Source organism: Vidua chalybeata, chromosome 14 (genome assembly GCF_026979565.1).
Source record: "Vidua chalybeata isolate OUT-0048 chromosome 14, bVidCha1 merged haplotype, whole genome shotgun sequence".
NCBI lineage: Eukaryota > Metazoa > Chordata > Aves > Passeriformes > Viduidae > Vidua > Vidua chalybeata.
The window spans coordinates 11080934-11102653 of NC_071543.1; the positions used below are offsets into that span (position 1 = coordinate 11080934).

At 40.7% G+C, this 21720-nt stretch overlaps 1 protein-coding gene across 8 annotated transcripts; it reads right to left on the reverse strand.

Moving 5' to 3' along the window:
- Positions 1 to 482: 482 nt before the first annotated feature.
- On the reverse strand, positions 483 to 20607 carry LONRF3 (LON peptidase N-terminal domain and ring finger 3). 8 transcript variants are annotated; one of them, XM_053955355.1, is made up of 13 exons: positions 19977 to 20607; positions 18620 to 18738; positions 17957 to 18079; positions 15631 to 15786; positions 14025 to 14268; positions 13288 to 13378; positions 10017 to 10131; positions 9501 to 9622; positions 8662 to 8820; positions 7494 to 7656; positions 6524 to 6673; positions 5398 to 5558; positions 483 to 2950 (listed from the first exon to the last, which is right to left on the reverse strand). In XM_053955355.1, the coding sequence occupies exons 1-12, from the start codon at positions 20596 to 20598 to the stop codon at positions 5400 to 5402; spliced, it is 2223 nt and encodes a 740-aa protein (XP_053811330.1). In that variant the 5' UTR covers positions 20599 to 20607; the 3' UTR covers positions 483 to 2950; positions 5398 to 5399. The 8 variants fall into 8 exon arrangements, 6 of the variants coding, with proteins under 6 accessions (XP_053811330.1, XP_053811329.1, XP_053811332.1 ...); XM_053955354.1 differs by having other exon boundaries at positions 483 to 5310; XR_008433353.1 differs by lacking the exon at positions 7494 to 7656.
- Between the last annotated feature and the right edge of the window lie 1113 nt (positions 20608 to 21720).

Genomic DNA, 21720 nt, shown 5'->3' on the forward strand with positions numbered 1-21720 from the left:
CACTGAAAACAGTCCTTCCATCACCACACAGACACAGTTTAAAGGTGGCTGGGATGCACCCGTGCCTGAGACAGTAAATGAAAAGGTATCCTGGTCATAGGTTTAAATCACAGCAATCTGTAAAGCAAATAGTAATGCAGCAGAGGAACCAAAGCCCACAGAAGTGCAGGGTGGTGCAGTAAGCCAGGCCTTCTTCAGTTCCCATCCTTTTTACTTTACCACAGCAACAAAGGAAGAGAGGAGGGGAAATAAAGCCAAGCCCAAAAATCCCCCCCAAAAACCAGCAGCACCTGCTGTCCTCTTTTACAACATCTGACATTTGAACAGCTTAATTTCTATGGTTTAACTTCTTGACTTCAGAATATAGGAGTGTGACTGCAGGATATAGGAGTTGTTCTTTGCTCCTTTATCTAAAACACCTGCAAAAAGCAGCTCCTGTGTAATATCTGTTTGCCTCTGTAGTTGTTATGCAAGCCAAAGAGTAAAGAAGACAAAAATTTTAATTAGGAAACAACTCTCCACACAGACTTTGTTGGTACAACATAGTTATAAGTACATCTACAAACACATACAGGTTCTTTGGACTATGATTTCTTAAAATATATTTTATATGACAATGCAAACAAATCTGGAAAAAAAACAAATTACTTCAAACTTATGTAGAGGTAGCTGAACAGTATTCTGCCCAGTGATATGAGAGTATAACTTAAGTTTCATTTCAAGTTCATTACAGTGCACAAAAGGATGTTTTACAAACAAATGGAATATACAAGTCCACAAAACATTTTATTTAAAATGGCTTGATAGATATATTTCTGGCACTCTTGTAACCACATAGCTTGATGTAATTAAATTGGACAAGTATATGGTTCCAAATTAAGACATCTTACACAGATAGTCTTCTGCTCCTCATTTTTTTACTTCTCCGTTCCTTATCAGGGAATTATAGAAGCTATTACATTGTTTTTGCTACACTTCTGCTCTGTAAACCTTTGTTCTGCAAACTGAATGTAAAGATTAAAAGCTGCATATGTTTTATATTTATAAAATATATGGCTATGACTATTAAAAAGCTCAAGAATGGCAATAACAGAATACAGGCACTTCTATGTGAGGGTTACTTTAGACCTTATGAAAATCCAACATCAGTAAGCACTTCACATGATACCTGGATGAGTAAGTCAATGTAATAGTTCAGGTTTTTATTACCCACCATTTTAATCCTGTCTAAGCAGATTAGTTTCTTCTTTCAGACAATATTTATTTAGCAAAGTGTTTCAAGAGAGTGACTTTCTTCAAACTACCATTTTGCTATTGCCATAAGACTTTCAGTGATTTACTGGGCTTTGGAAATGAACCCAGCTCCTAAACTACATGCTGCACTAGTTACAGTTTCAGTTATGAATTAAATGAGAACTAAGCAGGGGTTGAAAAGAGGGATTGTGTTCATCTGATGTAGGACTTGGGGGAAATGGGGAGCACTACCCTAAGTGCATATAGGTCCATAGGGTTTTTATGTACAAAACCCCTATAGTTAATTTTAACTTCCTTTTTTAAATAAGTGTTTGTGAACATGTTCTCCATTCCTAAACATTGCATTTAAATACAACTCCTGTCATTAATTTAAACACCAGTAAAACTTCAGCACCAAGTAGAAATCATTAAAAAGAAACATTTTCACAATGAGAACAATCAGCCATTGGAGTAATCTTCCCAGGGAAGTGTTGGATTTCCCGACATTGGACACTTGTAAGATTTGGCTGGACAGCCTGCTGGACCACCTTGTCTAGACCATGCTTTTGCCAAGAAAAGTTGGACCAGCTGATCCTTGAGGTCCCTTCCAACCTGGGATTCTGTGAAAAGACCATCTAAACCAGAACTCAACGCTAGGAAGCTCTTTCTCTACAGCACAGATTAAGACAGACCTGCTACATCCAAATCCACTTTTTTTTTTTTTAGATTAAAACAATCTTTGGATTAATAAATCCATGGTTGAGGTGTTCTGGCAGGGAGCAGTCGTGCAGGACAGAAGGACAGGCGAGCCACACGTCTGACAGCTGCTATCTCTTATTGCTACATTGTCATGGAAGATAGCAGCACTTCGAGGAATTACAGAAAAAAAGCAAGAGGAACTTTTACAGCTAACACCAGAATATCACTTAAGACTTAGCATAAAGGCCTATCACACCATTTTATCATTTAATTTTAAAACTACTGAACTACTGTCTAAGCAGCCTATGCATTACCTATGCCCCCACAATGATTAATCAATACTTCAGACCACACAGGAAATGCAAGTTTGAATCATGATTTAGTCTGTTGGACTTTTTGTTTTTAGCAGATGAGCAAGACTGGTTATAAAACTGGGTTTGGTGTCTAGAAAAATGTGAGCAGCTTAAATAAAATATTCCCCCAATTAGTGTGTATCTGATCAATGCTATTTCTATAATTAAACTGAAGGTATTTTTAAATCTGTTCAGCTGTTTATTCATGCCTGTGATAAATGTTGCATTTACATCCTTGTACTTATTTATGCAACTGAAAAAAAATCAGTGGTAGTGTAGCAAACCTAGATTTTTTTATTTTAAACATCATTACTGAAACTTTACAGTCTCAACATAATGAAGGCTAAGAGTATTCCTTGTCCAGTTTTTCCTGGACAGGTTTGTGTTCTCTAGCATATATCTTTCTCAGTATTGATTTTCATTTCTAATGGAATTTGCAGGCTTGAGCCATTAATCTAGGACGTGTGGCCATAGAGCAGCCCCAGCAAGAATGCTACTGTACCTGTACAGATGGAATTTTGATTTGTTGTGCATATGCAGATCACCTGTTTGTATTACATGCAGTAGGTCCAGTGTTTCCAGGCTGCAACAAATGCACTGGGTGTTCACGATGCAGGGCATGTACACAAGTCTCTGCTTGGAAATTCTGGCAGCTTTACTCAAGGCTAACAGAAAAGACAATATTCATCTTTAAAATCAAGGATTCTTTCCATGACATCTTTTCTAAAACAACAAATTAGGCAGAATGAGTATGTAGGAGACATAGCGTGCAGGATAAAAAAATAATTACATCAGTGAGAAAACAGATTAAATTAGCTGTTTAAGCTCCTTTTCTCACAGATAGGAGTAACAAAAGTGGAAGCTTTTTTTCCTGTGGGAGCAATATGAAACACTTATGCTCTGCAACAGTACATAATGGTTTGTGGAAGAATTGCATTTAATGCAGCTTCACTTCCAAACAAGTAGAAATCACTTTGTTGACTTATGAACACAAAATGCCATAGCAGATATCAGCCACCATCACTTGGTACTGTTCAGAACATGTAGGTGTTTTTATACATTGTTTTCAGCATACCAAATACCACTCATGGAGGAAGTGCAGCAATCCAGCAGTATGGAAGGAAGTTACAGCATTTCCAAAGCAGCTCAATGCAAACAGGATACAGAGTCCATGTGCACCACAAAGGGTGAAACATGCTTGTCTTCCATTTGTTTCTTTGGTACCCTTATTAAAAATGTCAACAGAATTTAACAAAAGGGGAACAAAGGTAGCTTTATGGAAACTACTTTTAACTAACAAATATTTCTGATGAGATAATGGAAAAACATGCAGAAAAATTACATTAAATTCTACTGCATTTTTTTCATAAAGGCATGAAATGGCAGTGCTATCCTGTATAAAAAACCCAAAGAAATTTATAGCATTCCATAACATTCTCACTTCATTCTAGTTTTTGCCACTGAAAAGGAAAACAGTAGCTTAGAATAAAAGGCCCAGTTTTGCTCACACTGAAATCAGTGAAAGTCAAAATCAGATGGAGGGAGCAGTCCCAGAAAGTGGTACACTGTAAGCAATACAAGCAGTAAAACAAGTATATGAACTGTTGATTAAAAAAAAAAAAAAAAAAAAACAACAACAACAAAACCAAGACACTTCCTGTTCTCATTTCTGCCCTATTTTTACCTGCTTTATAGCTAGAAGTAATCATGCTAAAATTCACTTGCCTTCCTTGGGAGATAACTATTTTTAGCAACACTACCCAATCTCTTAAGAGAAAAGCAAAGGCTGGGTAGAGATTTGAAGCTAACAGAAACCTGAAGATTGGAGTGAAATAAATAGCATTTATTACAACATATTCCTTCTTATGTGACAATCTACCCTCTGAGTCCTACAGTTCAAAATAACTCCCCCCTCCCCCTCCCATACACACACTCCAAAGCCAAATCCCACCAAACAATTAAAAGAAATAAAACTCATTAACAGCAACAAGAGTTGATGGAAAAAAAAAAAAATCTATGTATTAACCTACAATGAAATGACACCAGTACTTCCAGTTTTCTCTAGGATAAGCCACTTTCCATATATTGCAGCTCTTTCTTCGCAGTTGTTTGTAGCCATTGTCCATTTTTGCAAGAAAGAGTTCAGAGATAAATTCAACTTCAAGTTATTCTGTTCTGTGAAATATTAGGGGTTAGATCCTTCTGTCACCACTATGGTCAATTCCCACTGACATCAACCATCAGCACTTGAATTTACTCAAGCACATAAACTCATGCTTAAGCAGGTGCTTGACTGTTTGGTTGTATCAGGAACCTTGCCACAAGCATAGGATGAACCTTCAACAGCTGTGCTTGAATTAACTCAGACAATCTGTGTATTCAAAGACTTCAAGGCAGGATGTTTTGGGGGCGTTCTTAAGCTACAGCAGAACTGGGGATGAGTAGAAAAACATTCAAAGTATTTGAACACAAATAACTGAAAAATCATCAAAGCAGTTGCTTGTGCACTGCAAAAATCATAATTTTTGCCCCCAGTCATAAATACAGGGTAAAAACACTATAAATAGAGCAGCTCACTTTCCTTTAGTGAATGAACACATAAATAATATACATTTTGAAACAAAAAAAATCATAGTGCAAAAATAAATTATCAAACAGAAGTTGTGAACATTATTTTACACAATGCTATATAAAACCTGAACCATTTGAATAAAAGACTTTGCAGTTCACTGAAATAATGCATTAACCTTATTATTTCTGCTTCACATTAAACTGCACAGTTTATCCTTTATCCACTAAAAAATAAAAATAAAATAAATTAAAAAAACCCTTAAGATTTTTAAAAGGTTTATGGCAAACAAGATCACTTTTTGTTCTATCACATTTGTTATTAATTTAGCAGTGCAGTGATTGAATACTCGTCTCAGTTCCAAATGGAAACTATTGAAGTATCCATAAACATCCCCTGCTCTTTTATAAGTCATCCTCTTAGAAATTCAGGCTGGAAACATCCTGACACTCAAATCTGTAAGACATTATTGCAGTTAAATGAAGTTACAAGAGGCAGTCTGCAGTCAAGGACTGCGGGAGCCGCCCCAGCTCTGCTCCTCACCATCACCGCGACCTGGCTCGCGACATGAACGTCAGGACGCGTCTGATGCCGTTCAGGCGGTCTTTGAGCGACTTCATGGCGAGGAAGGGCAGCTGGGCTCTGTTCTCCAGGGGGAGCACAGCCAGGACCCACCAGCACCAGGCTGGCCCATTGGGGTTCGCCTGCAGTTAGGGGGGAAAAAAATAAACTAGAAGTCAGGATTCATGCAGCTGGTAAGGTCCTGGTTTTGAGGATTTAGCTCTGAAAAGACAGTTTTTGATAGCAATGCAGCAAGTAGATCATTTCATTGCCAGCCTAATGGCTTGTGACTACTGGTTGGCCTGAAACAGGTTACAAACAAGTGGCACCTTTCCTAAAAATAGGATGTTAACGGCATTTCTATTACTAGCAATTGTTAGTTACAACTACCAATTTATAAATTTATAACTATAAACATATAGTTATAAATTTACAACTATAAATTTATAACTATAAACATATAAATTTACAACTATAATTTTATAACTATAAACATACAGTTTAATATAGTTATATTATATATATTATATATAATAGTTATATAACTATAAACATATAGTTATAAATTTACAACTAACAATTTATAAATTTAAATTGTTAAAAAAAACAATTTATAAATTGTTAGTTGCTACTAACTTCTGGTTTGTTTTCAATCTATTTTCTTCCCATGTTATTACTGACCCAGATCTTCGGGATTCCTTCTCCGTACTTTATAGCACTACTACCTCATATTTAGCTCTTGCTGTTATATTCTGTTATTTTAGGGCCCCTGCATTTGCAGTCCTTTAACAAAAGTAAAAAGTTTCCAGTTGCCTGTTTACTCTCAGTCATTTAACTGGGGAAGTAGAGCAGGCAAAAAGGCAGTTCAGTCTCCTGGGATTAATGCAGTGAGATAAATAGTCTCAGAAAGTTATCAACATTAAATATGAACTTTTTCTTTCCAACTGTGCTACCACTGGTGTGTGGCAACAGAATTTAGAGGCTCAGCTTACATGGGGTAAATGCAGAGTATTCATATTTTCATCTTAAAACACAATGCCTGCCAGCTTATCAGATATCCCTGCTATTTCTGTCTCTAAAAGTTACATAAGCCACTGATTGTGGGTACCTGTGGGTCAGGATCCTTGGCTGGCATTGGACCAAAATGACTGAGAATTCTACTTTTGAGCGCTTGCTTGAGGGAGTTAAACCACGTATAGGCCTGATCATAGACAGAGTCATGGAGAACAAGTAATGCAGCATACTCCTGTCCTTGCACCTGGAATGAGAAATGAGAGGGGCAAGGTTACTGTTAGTGCAGTCTGCATGTTGGGGAAGGCACAGGATTTTCAGGGTTGGATAGGGGAAAGGAAAAGAGAAAAAAACATGCCAAAAGAGTTCTGGACTAGTGAGAGCTCATTTGGTATTTCCCCTTCTGATGACCCTCCCCTATCCAAATTCTTCACTTTGCCTGTATTCTAATAAAAAATATCTATTTGTAGAATTTGCAGCTTCTGGATTGTTGCATGAAAAAAGCTTTACACAAATATTGCACAAAAACAGGAAAAAAAGATTGTGCAAAGCTTTAAAAAAAAAAATCAGTAGATCCTCAGAGTAGACATTTTATTGTCCCATTACATACCAAAAGCTCTTAAGAATTAATGCAAGCAATTTTGAAGGTTGTGGTGCACCCAATTCTGCTGCTTCTTACCTGAGTGGGGATTTTTAAACTGGCTTCCATACAAATGGTGTAATGTTCCCCCTCCACCCTCTTCTAAACTGCAGTTATTCTGTCTAGAAGAGCAGTAAGATCTCATCCTGGATTCACTTAGTCTGGTCCTCTGATAAAGACCAGAAACACTCTTCAGTACATGGGCAGTGTGTGTGCATGCTTGTGCTAACTAGTATGTGTCCCACCTTAACCATGAGCAGTTATTAAATACCACAAATTTGTTTTATTAGAAACTGCTACCAAAAAAAAACTCACTAAAAACATGCTTAGAACATACTTCTAAAAAAAAAAAAACAAAAAAACTCACTAAATACATGCTTAGAATTTCACATGCAATACAGTTTAAATGAAACATTTCTAAATCTACCTTTTGATCCTCAATGTACTCAATATCTGCTGTATTATATCCATCACGCTGGCTGTGCTGGATCACCTTAAATCTCCTCTTGCCAATACTGTCTACAACAGAGCGACCATCAGCAAAGAATTCAACATTTCTTATCTCCAGAATGCAGCCATAATCTGCAAACCTATTGAAATCAGAACAAAAGCAAGTAAACAAATCTTATTCTCTCCACCCTGAGTTCCACAGAGCTGCCATACAGCCAGTCCCTACCACAAAGGTATTTACCAATGTCAGCTCATTTCTATTGTTCATAGCACTGACCTGCTGTAGTTCAAATTATTCCACAATTGTTTGCAAGACTATCAGGAAGATTCAGACTGTCTAATCTGATTAATGCTAACTGGGTGTTCTGGAATACAGGAAGCATCTTATGAAACAAAAAGATACACAGATCAGAAGCAAACTTTCTCCATAATCCTAATATGTTCAGTCAATTTGTACAGAAGGAGAAGTGTAATTCAGAATATGAGCATTATGGAAGGACTAGGAAATCTATGAAGAAAGAAGTTTTTGCACAATTTCAGCAGATTTTACTTTGCAGGTGGGTATTTTCTGCCAATCATACTTTTCACAGAGTATGCAAACCCGTAAGTTTACAGCATAAAAAGAAGGAAGAAAAGCTAAACAGAGAGTCAAACACTGAAGCCAAATTACCAAAGACTGACTGTAAATGGCTCAATGTAAATGCTCAGCCAGTCCTTGTGAAGGGCCTGCTTTACTTCTGCAGCCTCCACTATAAATATATAAAGGATAAACATATCCCATAATTTAACGAAATTTAGCCCAAGAACACACCTTACTGCCATTTTGATTTCTTGTGCCAAAACAGCAGATTTAAAAGCAGGAGAAAGATACACTTTTTTTTCATGTATCACAGGAGGTCTGCAGCTCAGTCACACATGTTACACACATTCAGTTATGAGCATTTTGAGAGAACAGATCATCACATTAGAATCCAAATGCTCAAGAGAGAAACTTCTGTCTTCTCACTGTCTCTAACCTGCATGATCAGGAAGAAACTTTCTCTACTGGAAAACTACCACAGGTATTACAGCCATGGACCTTTCTGCACCTCTCCACTGGCTCCAGACTAAGTGGGTACCCCACGTGGTCCAAGCTCTTCACTCACCCCTTGACAGGGTCGCTGATGCACATCCCAAACTGCTTGGTGCCAGTCTCCATGCACCTCCGGATCATCAGCCGGTAGCAGGGCTCAAAGATGTGCAAAGGACATGGGACTGTAGGATAAGCCATTGTGCACACAAATATGGGAACATTCTTATTTAGGCTGTAAGAAGGAAAGGAAAAATCAGATATGACGTTTTACCAAACTACTGATACAAGTCTCATATTGTTTAAAATTATGACATCTTTAAATAGAAATTATAGCATCTTTAGAATAAAATTCTTAGTGGAATAAAGAAAGTTTAAATTATTGTTAAAAGCTGAATTCCATTCTTACTGGAATGGTAAAAGCTAAAATTATTTTCCCCTTAACTGACTAAATAATCTAGAAAATTATATACCACTTAATAGCAGACAAATATTTCATTAAGCATTCTGGATTTGCTTGTGAAAGCATTCCTGGATCTCTACTACTGCTTTTATTTCTTTTATTTCCATTAATCCCATTTCTTCCCTATCTAGTATATTCCAAACCCCATCCTGTCAGACTACTTCTCACTCTGCACCTTTCATAGAGGCCCACTGAAAGCAGACACATTGCTTTGTACTTTGTTTATAAAGCAACCTTCTGGATTTCTTCTACTTCTCTTTATTCTTTAGCACAGTGTCTAGTTTTTATGCTCACTCAAGCACAGTTTCCCCTGGACCCTGTTCTCTGAAATCACATGGTACAGAGAAGGAAGCTCCATCAGCATCTCAGCTCGTGCTCCACAGCAGCCAGAGCCACTCACAGCCAACAGCAGCAGAATTCGAGATGGGATTTTACATAAATGGATTACGTACTTGGAAAGCTCTGCTATTTCCTCTTCATAAATCTTTCTCCTTTCAGTGAGTTCTTCTGGAAGATATCTGGCTATTAGCTCCTCCATTAGCACTGTTTTACAGTATTTCCTCATAGCCAAGCACTGCAGTAAGAACACCCACAAGCAGTTAGGAACATCCAGCACTTCACAGAGTATGGTGCCTGTGCAAAGGGCATCACCCCATTTTCTGATGTCTGTGATTCTATCATCTGTCAAACTTGCCACTGAAGAGTTGTTTTTTTAACTATTCCCTGTGTTACAGACATTCACTTAGGAAATCTGGAAAGCAAAAATCACCTACAGATTTCTTAAGTACAGGCCTGGTCCTAAGGTTTGAACAGAGACTAGCCATGCTTGGCAACTCAGAAGAGCATTTTAAAAGTCACATTCTTCCTGAGTTATGTAATTTTGTGTTGGGAAATATCAAGGCTGTCTGAAGGTGAAGTGGTTCCTATCACTTGCACTTGAACTTACACTGAAAAAATCCAAGTATTACCTCTGAGAGCCCTTCCTTGCACAAGGGACATTTTGGGTTGTGATCCAGGCATCTCTCCAGACATTTGAGACAGAAGGTGTGCCCACAAGGTGTAGTGACAGGTTCATAGAAGAGCCTAGATCGGAAAATCCAAGAGCAAAAAGACAACAATATCGTGTACTAAAGTAAAAGCAAAAGGTTGCTACCAAAAAAAAAGCTGAATTCATTCACTAACTTAACTACTAGTCAGTAACTACAGGGCTAAAGTCACTTCTTGCTTTTCATTTCCTCAACCAACTTTTGTATTTATTCAGCCTAAAGACTTTGTTATTGCCAGCCAACATGAAAGGCAGCCCATGAACTCTGACTTCAGTGAACATGAGGGACAATATCGTCACAAACTTCCAACAAGCCAGCATTTAATTTTCCTCTGTGTGAGCAACAAACAGACCCAGAAGTTGGATCATCTGACTTCACTAATGAAATTGAGCAATACTTGCACAACTATTACTGAATTTTTGTGATTATTTGTATGTGTAGAGCTAAGCACAAAATACCCATTTGCAGTAATAGCCCACATGAGTAATTACAATAAACTGGGACTTGGCATGATTCTATTATTGCCAGCTCTAATAGGTATTTTTTTAATAGATTTTTTAACCTTCAAGGGACTGCTTTTCTGGAAAATGAGTAACAGGAGGTTCATGTTTTATCTGGAAGAATATTTAAATATATAAGGCCAGGTCTTCAAAGTATCATGGTACCTCTTCTTTACCCATTTCAAGGACCTCTATGACACTTATTTTCATGTAAATATTTTTTCCTTATTATGATTATGTAATATTGCAAAGTCATGTTTCCTTGTCAATAAAGACCTTAAGAAGATATAAATAATACAGAAGGTTTTTTTTTTTAAATAGAAACAATTCAAATCTAGAAACCAAATTGTCTGGAATATACTGTATTTTATAACATACTGTCTAAACATTTTAAGGTCTTAAATACTACTCTCATCATTTAAGTGAATTAACATTTTTTCTTAAAAGTATTAGTTTATCAAAACAGTACACTGTGTTTTGTTAAACATGTGGAAGTTAAAATATGTGAACCCATGTTAATTAGCATCTTTGACAAGATGAGTATTTAAGAATGCAATTGGCTTTTTTAACAAGACTGCCATAGAGAACTCATTAAATGTCATTAGTTACTAAAAACATTGACATTTAAGCAATGGAACACATGAAATAGTATCTAAAATGCCACACCTATCTTATTGCAACTTGATGGTGTAATTGAAAACACTTGTTAACTGTTTCATGAATAGAAACCTCACTTAAACTACGTGAAACACTGAATTCTACCCCGTTTTCCAGTAAGCACTGCATTGCATACGTAATTATTTGGTAGGGACTGACTTCATCTGAAACATAGCATAAAGACAAGATACTCCTGTTAAGATTCCTGAGTCTGCCCTAGCTCCAACAAAAGCAGCAGCAGCTTTTCCTAGCAACTGTAAGAGGACCTGGACAAGCTCCATGACTTGCAGAAAGAAACACTACACACCAAGACTTGTCATGACACTATTTTGAGCTACTCCAACACAGAAACTAAGATGCTGTGGAATAATGCTTCTTCTTTTCTCACTAGTACCTTGCTTTGACTACTTTGTGTTTTCTGCTTGCTGCTGGAGCAAAGGTAGGTCAATAACATTTTTGCCACTCCATCAGACAAACAGGTTAATAACAGCTCCTGCAGTTAATTGTGAACAGGGCAGTAGGTTACTAGGTAATTAGTCCAGAGCATCTCAGGAACCAAAACCCCAAAGTGCTTCTGAAGAACATGTCAGGAAGTAATTATAATGGGTCTGCATAAATAACCAGAAAGATCTTAGGAGAGCTTTCCTGAGCACAAGTCCTCCTTGTGCAGTGATGTTACAAAGCTAACATCCTTCTGAAGGCAAGGCCTGCATTTGGGACTACAATTCCAGGCACAGAACCTACACCATCCTCTATTCTATAAGGGAAACAGTAATCCTTGAGCTAATTCCTTTACAAATGTATTGTTGTCTGGCTGTTTCTGATTTAACATAGAAGATGAGAAAGTAGGATGAATTAATTTTATTTAAAACATCTGAAAAATGCTTTGTGGACACAATGATAAACAAGCAGCATCACTAAACCATCTAAGACTAATTGTGTGGCTTTCTGCTAGAGGAAAGTTTTGCTCTTTGCACTATTGAGTGTTTTGACAGCTGCACAAACTTTTGGAACATATTTCAGCTGTAGACAGGCAGAGAGAGAGGGGGCAGATCTGATTTATTCCAAGCAGATGTAAATCAGACAATACAGCAGTTGGTCCTCAAACTCAGTTTGTCTGAAACAAATTGAAGCCTCCTCTTCTGTATACAAACAACAAAAATCCAGATTTCTCAAAACACAGGCCTTCAGAAGTAAATCCCTAAAGAGGCTATCTGCTATTTAAGAATTAAAAAATATTGTGCAAAACTAACCCCAACATGAATTATAGATGAATCTGGGTAATTAAAAAAACCAAACAACCTAAGCAATACCCACTGCAGCAAGTGAAAAACCTTCCCAATATTTCTAAGTCACTAAAAACCCCCCACATAATGTATTTGACACAGTGAAAATGTTTTGTACAAAACAAGTAGTAAAATAAATGCAGTTGACAACTCCTTGTTTTACTAAGCCATTGCTGTTCCCAAGAATAACTATTGTTTAACTGGAAGAAGAAATCTTCAAGCAAATGGAGTGACTGCCTCAGTAAAGTGAGGAACACATCTCTTAAGCAAAAGAGAGTTAAAACATACTCTTGCTTACTTGCAAGATCCTCCTGTTGCAATAGCAGCAACACAGTACTTCACATGCAAACTCAGAATATTCATGGGATGGGATCTCTTTAGGTATTTTGTGCTTTTCTGACAAACAGCTCCACAAATCCCCAGGTTTGTGCACTGTGTCAGTGGCTGGGTGGGTGTCAGTGGTGAGAGCAAATCTTTCAGACACCTTCACTAACACACTTAACCCCCATGTGACTTTGTGTGCCCTTTCCAAAGCCATCACCAGCCCAGAGAAGATCAAAGAGTCCCCATTCATCAACAGTGCCCAGAGCCAAAGGTCTAGAAATGCATCACTGGAGTAGCAATCACACTAAAAGCTAATTTCATGTCACAGGCAAAAATAAGTACCAAGTAAGCTAGAAAATCTCTAGGTCATAAAAGGGAGGAAGGTACAGCTGAAAAGCTATAGATATCTGTGAGAAAAGAACACACCTCATACACAGGGAGCAGTCCAAATCTGATGGATCCACAACTTCAAATGGAATATGTTGTCCAGTACTATTTTCCCTAATATCAACTATGTCTATCAATAAAAAGAAAAAATAAATGTAATTGAGCAGAACCATGCAAACACAATGCCACCTCATGTATTTACACCAGCATCTGATATTTAAATGTCTGTTGTATATACTTGCAACTTACTGAACCATGAAGCTCATTTCCAGGCAAATTTTCAAATTCAGCCTTGGCACAAACCAGCACATCTCCCCTTAATTTTGGTCACATTATACCCACTTACAGAGGGATCAATCCAGCCTTGCATTGGCAATCAATGTCAAAACACTTTTTGTTAGTACTGAAAATCTAAAGTGAGACAAATTCTTCTCTCGTACCATTGTAAATACATCCCACAGCATGAAAACAAGGCCAGATACCAAGAACAAATAGAGTTTGTACTTTTAAGCTTTTAAAATTATTAGAGAAAATGCTAAGACCATGTGCAACACTGATGTTCTTTAAAAGACTGAGAGCTCTGCTGAGAAAAGCACATGACCCAACCTTCTTTGCCCCTATTTAGCCTTTTTCTCTCTACACACAGTAAAGCTTCCACAACATGCATGCCTTGATTAGGCAAAAGGGAAAATAAAAAAGGTAAAGTGTAATTTGGTCCCTCTTTGTCTGAAGACATGGGTGGCATGCCATGGAACCTGTCCTGTAATTAAACATACCTTTCTTCATCAGTTTGCAGGGCACCTCAGCATTTCGCATCTCCTCTGAGCAGCACTTCCTTTTCAGGAGGTTGCATTTCTCAGAGAGGAGAAAAGTAGACTCTGGCATGGAGGTGAATTTGTTCTCCTCCTCTGAGCAGTCCTTTCTGCTCTCTGTAATTTGTATAGATTTCCTCAAACTACCAGAAGTAGTTACATTTGGTTCCTCTTGAATGGAAAAACCCTTTTTCTGTTCCACATTGACCTGTGTGAAAGGAGGACTGACATTAGACCAATCTTCCAACAACTTGGTAAGGAAAAAACTCAACCTGTCAAAAATCTTTAATATTATAGATCACCAGGAAGGACATTGCAGGTCAAGAAGCAAGGGTTTGAGAATTGCTAATCCTAATTAAAAAAACTTAAATCCCAAAAAGCAAGCAAACAAGAAACTTGATTTCCCCTCCCCACCACTGAGGGTTTTTAGACCGTTTGTGTGGCTTTAAAATTCAAAGGTTGTGAAACTGGATTCAGGCAGAAATGTGGCTAGATCTCATGTTAAATATATTGTTATCACTGAACTATAGGAACATGCATATTGCTTGCATCATGGTGATGGTATCAACCAAAACAATTCAGTTTATTTTAAGGAAGCAGTAAAAACACAAAAAAAATTTATGAGAGAGAAAATGCCCAGAGCTTCCTCTTGCAAGGCAGATTCCTTTCTCAGAGGATAAACCATTCAGGGTTTATCCTGCTATGGCCACAGGACATCCTGTGAGCAGCCACTGCACAGGACATCACCTGTCAGCTTTGTACCATCACCTCCCTGCATGGACCCAAAAACAGACACTGTGGATTGTGACATGTAACATGCAGAAAGATGAGTAAACTGTCCCTTGAATGGCTTTGTGAAAGTCATGCAAAAGGGTTTCTTGTCAGAATATCCTAACAGCCTTTCCATGGTGCAATGTCACTGATTGTTTCTTATCACTCTCAACAAGGCAGCTCAAAACCTCCACCTCTCTTTGTAAGGACTAGCCAAGTTTTCTCCTAAATATACAATATATGCAAACCCCATCCCAAAGTTCAGGTCCCAGTGAAGCAGAAGTGATCCTTACCAACCTATGAATGTAAATTTCTGCAGCCCTTTACAAAGCTACAGCTGCAAAACCAAAGCTATGAAGTAGCTAACATATCTTATGTAGCTTTACAATAGCCTCTAAGTATTGCACAGACTGAGTATAGAATGACTTTGTTACTGGCATCACCAGCTATAGCTCAAGTTGAAGCTCTAGATTTTAGCATTTCACAGCTTTTGAGGGTATCTAAATCCAATCTACAGAAGCCCCTTTCAACTACCAACTACTTGAAAGACCTAAAGACAATTACAGGAGTAGAACCCACGCAATTCTGACATAAAATTTATCAGAGGACTTCTATTAAAGAAAAAAGCCAAATAAGGAGACAACAGTAAGTTAACACTGTTTTGTATGTTCTGAAACTGAATAAAATTTTGAGAAAATGTATCCTCCTATCTCCCAGAGGCAAAAAGGACAGAAGGCTTCCCAATGTGAACACAAAACACACAACAAATTAAGAACCACACATCAGACTTGATCTTTACCTTGAGCAACCTTTGTAGGTTATGGCTGGTGCCTCCAGATCCCACTGAATTTAGGAGATTCCCCTTTAATCTAGAGTGATGTGACAACAGCTGCAGGATATCGGGTAAGTGTTCCTGAGCATTTCCCGGGATGAGTGAAAACAAACTAAGTAGAAGCTGTGATATAAAACAGAACACTTCACTGCTTAGTTCCTTCCTTGCAACCTCTAAATGAAAAAGCAAGTAAGGGAATAGCTAAAAGAAGCATCCAGGATTTTATTAAAACGATTTAAAGAGCCCTTTAAAGTAGGGTAGGAACAAGAAGTGCAAGAGCGAATGCAATACAGGCCAAACAGACAGCAAGAAACATTTGCAGAGTTAAACAAGCCCACAGAGTTATTAACCATTCTCTGTGATGTGACACACACATGCCCTTGTCCTGTTTGTCCTGCAGTTCAGGGCTCACCAGAAATTATTAACATCTTTCTTAAATGTTTTTGGTGGTTTTTTTTTTTTTTTTTTTTTTTTTGTTTTTTTTTTGCTGCATCATCTTTCAGTGGAGTTTACTAGTAGAGAAAGCACTCATCTCACAGGCTTAATCCAAGATCAGTTGGGTAAATGTGTCTGATATTGTAAACTGTAGCTATTTTTAATTCACTTATGTGAGAATAGAAAAAAGGTAGGCAGTAGAAAAATGCCATTTTTTTATTTGCTCTAAGAAAATAAGTGAATCTGTTTCAAGTAGCAGCTTGAAGCCTCTTGTATGGCATAGATTATCAGATGAATATTTAAGGAAAGAAACAGACCTGAATAGAAGATTCACACTTCAAAAACTAATTTCAACATACTACTGAGGTGATCCTGCTGATGCCTGAGGAAGCCACATGACAGCTGAGATTTCTATTTAAAGCCAAAAAGGATTTCACAGGATCACACTATGTCCAAACTAACACAGGCAGACAGTTAGTACAAGCAGAACATCACAACTGCACCCAAAGAATTTGGTAAAACATAGTATGTCACTGTTATGTGAACAGCCTTGGAACTGACCCAGTAAAATATTGCATCATGGATGAACTCTGTGTCTGATGAGTGCACAAGTAATTCTTTCAGTCATAAGAAGTCTAGTTTTTCTCAGAACCCCACTGCTCAGAAATTAAATGTCTTGGAAACAGCTATTTGGAGTCAGAATTTAGAGACATATCTGTTTGTTTCTGGTCTTTTTGCTCTAGTGCACAGAAAGTCTTCCAGCATGACTGTGAGCACAAACCATGACATAATGACAATGAAAGACTGCATGGAACCCACTGGGGAAAAAAGCAAACAAAACCCTCAAACATCAGTGACAAAAAATCCTCAGAGGCTGAAATCTCAGCCATATATAAAATGAGATAGAAATTTGATTTCACTACAACCATTCAGGTTATACTCTTACTTTTGTGAATAGAGTTTTACTGTAAGAATTCTACTGTGCTTAGAAAGCCTTATGTACTACAAAATATAGAAATCCTAATGTTCCTATCCCACCAGTGATTGAGAATGGCATAAATACACTGCCATAGAGGAAAATAAAACTATTGTATTTTTATTGCCATAAGTAATCACTGCAACACTGAGCCTTTTAACTATGACAAAAACAACAAAAAATTATCAAATGTCAAAATACTGATTCACAGGATATCAGAGATTTGAGGGGTGGGAAGAACAGCAGTATTCACAAAAGCCATATAAGAATTCACACACATTGTAGGTTGCATCTGAAAGAACTGCAGATCCATTTTTTTTTGCTTATTTAGCATTAATTATTAGCAACCCTAAAAAACTATTTTAAAACTGCTCTTCTTTTATTGACTACTTCTTCTTTCACACCTCCTACACACACTGACACTTGGGCAGCATGACTGGCAGTAGGAAGAAAGCTGCTGCTCCCAAGTGGAGTTTGATGAGTGCTCCGTGTTGTGCTCTGCCAGTCACTGGCCTGATACATCATTCAATAGCAACTCCCCCTCTTCTGCACTCCAGCACTGGGAACAGATTGCCAGGCTAGGAATCAATTAGAAATTTGAGAATCACAATAGTCTGTGGGGGGCAATTATTAACAATTCAGTTTTCCTTCAAATTTTTTGATGCTAACACTGTAACTGTTTCCACTGAATGGCTGCTGAGTATATTTTCTTGCTATCTTCAGATCAGCAATACACGACTCAAATGTGAACAACAGTCTGGATTTGTATCTCCATCCATCTCTCTGCAGTAATGAGAGAGAGGAAAAAGAAAAAAATGTATCCTCCTTTATGAGAGGCCCCTGAAAACAATTGTGCAGTTCCAGATGATTTAGGGAACTCACCTTTTGTGCCTCAGACTTGGCTGTCTTGTTCCCAGTATCTAGAGCAAGGCAGAATAGAAACTCCCTTAAAGCTTCTTCTGTTTTCCCCAGATTAGCTAATGCTTGTCCTTTCCTTAGGTGACCCTGCAAGGAAACACATCCACAGCTGCAGCTTTTGTCAAGAGAGTATGCAATAAAACCATGATGAAAGTACAAAAGATCTTTCTGAAGAAGGAAAAATTAGGAAAAATCACTATAACCATGTCTTACACCTAGACACCACCAGTGCCTGGGATTCTAAACACAACAGTCCTGAAAACTACAAGCATAAACAGGATATTCTTCCACTCATGCAAGTATGATTCTCACAGCACCTGAGCCCAGCTGATATTGGAAACATCTACTTCCAAACAGTCATTTTGTCCTTAGCATTCAATTTTTAGAGTTCACAAAATTTATATTCATCCAAGCCAAAGATAGGAGCCATAGCTCATTCTCCAGGACTAGCACTCTCTTTCTTCACCCCAGGAAGCTCAAGAATATAATGGTTAAATGTCTGTAAATTACAGGAGTCCAAGAAGTTACAGGACTTAAAGCCTCCCTCAGATTCCACTGTCTGACCATTGTAACCATTTCAGGGCACTATCAAGGTTTTAAAAAAATACAACTGGAATCAGAACTTACTTTCAACCAGTATGGCTGGAGCCTGCACGCTGTTTCTGCATCGTGCAATGCATCTTCACAAGCTTTCAAAGTGGAGTTAATCTGGGACCGGTTGCTATATAGCAAGTGGTCATTTGGAGCTGTAGCAAATAGAAAAAGTGGTTGATTAGTTAAAAATAAATAAGTTACATAAGCTTTATTCCTTAATTTTTATTTTTTTTAAACACATGTTGGTGCTTCCAAGTTGCACAAACCCACAAAACATTCAGTTTTTAAATAACTATGTACTAAATTAAGTCTGGAAACCTCTTTGGGCAACTCCAGCCAAAATGCCAGCTATGTCTTATATAACTGCAGAGAACATTGCATAAATAAATGCTGAGACACTCACACAATAAATTACCAGCACTGACTGAGGATCAGATGGTTGGTAGAGACATACAGGAGGCTTTTAAGACAACAGGAGGAATGCTATCATACTGTAGGGAGGAGTTTCAAAATTGGTAGCATCAAAGTTTTTCAGTGACAAATAAGGGTCTTTTCATGCCACAGCTCAAAACACAGGAAAATAAGGGACAGCATGAAGAATCAGCTAGCGTTACAATGATCACCGAGTCACACCCTCTGCAGCACTGAGACACACCGTGTGCTGGGGGAAGGCTGGGCACTTTTCTTCGGAACACTTTCATTTGAGAAAAGCGCTTCCCTATAATTCCGTGCCTTTAACTTCTACGTAGTACTTGCAGCGTGAGTCACTTTTCTTCAAACTGCATGAGAAGAGTTCTCCCTGCGCAGCCCCGCAGGCGCTTCCCGGCGATGGGGAGGGAGCGCGGGGCCGGGCCGGCCGGGGGTGCGGGACGCGCCCGCCGCCCGGACCCGCATCCCCGGCGCTGCCCTTCGCGCTCGGCTGCGAGCGGCTGCTCCGCGCACGGGGGTGGTCGGCGGGGATCCCCCCGCGCCCAGAGCCCTTCCCGGGGCGCGGCGGGATGCCCAGGGCGCGGCGCTCCGCTCCCCCCGGGCTCCGCCGGTTACACAACGGCGCCGGCCGGGGGGAGCCCAGCCGGACCGCAGGCTCGGGCTTACGCAACCGCTGCTCTCCTGACCCAATTTCACCACGGGCCGAAGAGCCGAGACCCCTCCCTGGGGTTCCCCCTCCAGGGCTCTCCGGACGCCCGCCCCAGGACCCGGCCCAGGCAGCCGGCGGCGAGCGGGAGCGCGGCCCCGGCACATTCCCGGACACCGGGGTATCCCCGGCCGAGCCCAGGGCTCGGCGGGACCCGAGGCGCCGGAGAGGCCGGCAGCGAGCCCCGGCCGGTGGAAAGTTATCTCTCCCCCGGCACGGAGCCGGGGACCAGCATCGGGGAGAGGGAGCCCTTACCTAGGCTGACCGCTTCGTTGTACTTCTGCAGGGCGGCTTGGAGCTTCTTCTCCTTGTAGAGGAGGTTCCCTTCGTGCCGGAGCTGCGAAGCCTTCACTTGGCAGGGGAACCACTTGGTCAGCAGGTTGCTGAGGATGACATTGACCCGCAGGAGCTGCCCGGCCGCCGCGCCGCCCGCCTCCTTGCACAGGACGCAGCGCGGTTCGGGCGCCCGGTCCCTCTCCAGGCACTTTTTGCAGAACGTGTGTCCGCAAGGCAAGGAAACGGGCTCGAAGAGGAAGCCCTGGCATTTGCGGCACCTGAAGACGTCCCACTCGCGGGGTGCCGCGGGCTGCCCGGCGGCGGGCAGTCCCTCTTTGATCCGGACGCTCTGCGCCAGGCACTCCACCAGCTTCTCCAGCTGCTCGGCGCGCAGCTGCTGGTGGCGGGACGCCAGCTGGTACAGCGGCAGCGCCTCGTGCAGCCGCCCGCCGAAGGCCAGCGCGTCCGCCCGCCCGAGCAGCACCTGCCACTCGGGCCCCAGGCCGCCGCCCGGCGCCTCCAAGTTCTGCGCCTGCAGAGCCCCGGCCGCCAGCTGCAGCACCAGCTGGGGCTCGGGGCGCGGCGGCAGGTGCGAGCCCATGGCGGCGGCTCTAGCGCGGCGGGCGGCGCGGGACGCCGGGAGGCGCGGGCGCGGCGCGGCCCCGCCGGCCCATGGTGGTGCTGCCGCCCCGCGCCGGGAGCGCCCCGCGCCTCCGCCGCCGCTTATATAAAGGCGGGCACGTGACGGCGGCGGCGGCGCTCATTGGGCAGCGCCCGCAGGTTGTTACAAAACCAGGCGGTTTTGTAACGCGCCGGGCCCGGCCCGCGCCGGGAGGGGCCGCTCCGCGCCGGCCCCGGGGCTCGCCGCCCCCCGGGAGGGCTCCTCGGACGCCCCGTCCCGGCGGCGCTTCCCCCCGGCGCGGCGGAGAGCTGAGGCGCCGGGCTGTGCAGCGCTGCCCACCGGGCGCACCGGGCGCGGAGTTCGGTTTGACCCGCTGCTCTGCACGGGCGCCGCGGTGAGACGAGGAATTCGCTCCAGGGTTCGGTGTTTTGGTACCTCCGGTAATGCGAAAGAAGCACCGGCTCGAAGTGATTCTGAAAAGCGAGAATGCCGTTTCCTGCTAGAACTGGAATCGCGAAGCTTTGTAGCTACACAGTTAATCATTCTCTTCAAGGGAATCTACGTAGTAGTGAAGCTATTTTAACGTCAGGTACTCCTGGTTTTAGAACAACTAAGGAAAACATTGTTGTGTTAATTTAGCTTTGCAGTGTGGCATGTTGCACAGCTCTACCTGTCCGTGCCAGGTTCTAGATGAAAAGCACATGTCTTCTGGTGTATCTTCGGTTTATTTAAGAGCAGCTCTGTTGACCGTTTCAATCTGCATGTTCCCACCAATTATTGTTAGATGAGACAGTTGCACTAGTTGTGTAACTGTCTGTGCTAAATGTAGTCTAGGGAGAAAATCACCTGTGCTACTACAGAAAAGAAGCTGTTCTAAAAGAAGTTGTGTAATGCTTTTTGTTTGCAGCTTTATGCATATTTACAGTTACCAGAAATGTCCACGTTATGTATACATACACTCTAAAAATATGGAGTGCTTTTCACACTGTCTTAAAATCCACTGCAGAATTTGAAATTTCTGATGTTATCCTATTACTGATATAATCAGCCTCCTCACGAAGCTCAAGAGAGGGGATGAAGGAATTAATTTCCATTTTCTTA

Excerpts from the sequence above, each read along its gene's own strand:
- LONRF3 (XM_053955355.1), bottom strand. The coding sequence starts at position 20,598 with ATGGGCTCGCACCTGCCGCCGCGCCCCGAGCCCCAGCTGGTGCTGCAG. Across the intron at positions 18,080-18,619 it reads TCCAGCCATACTGGTTGAAA|GGTCACCTAAGGAAAGGACA; the intron begins GTAAGTTCTGAT and ends GTTTCCTTGCAG. Across the intron at positions 13,379-14,024 it reads CTGCAAACTGATGAAGAAAG|ACATAGTTGATATTAGGGAA; the intron begins GTATGTTTAATT and ends TTTTATTGATAG.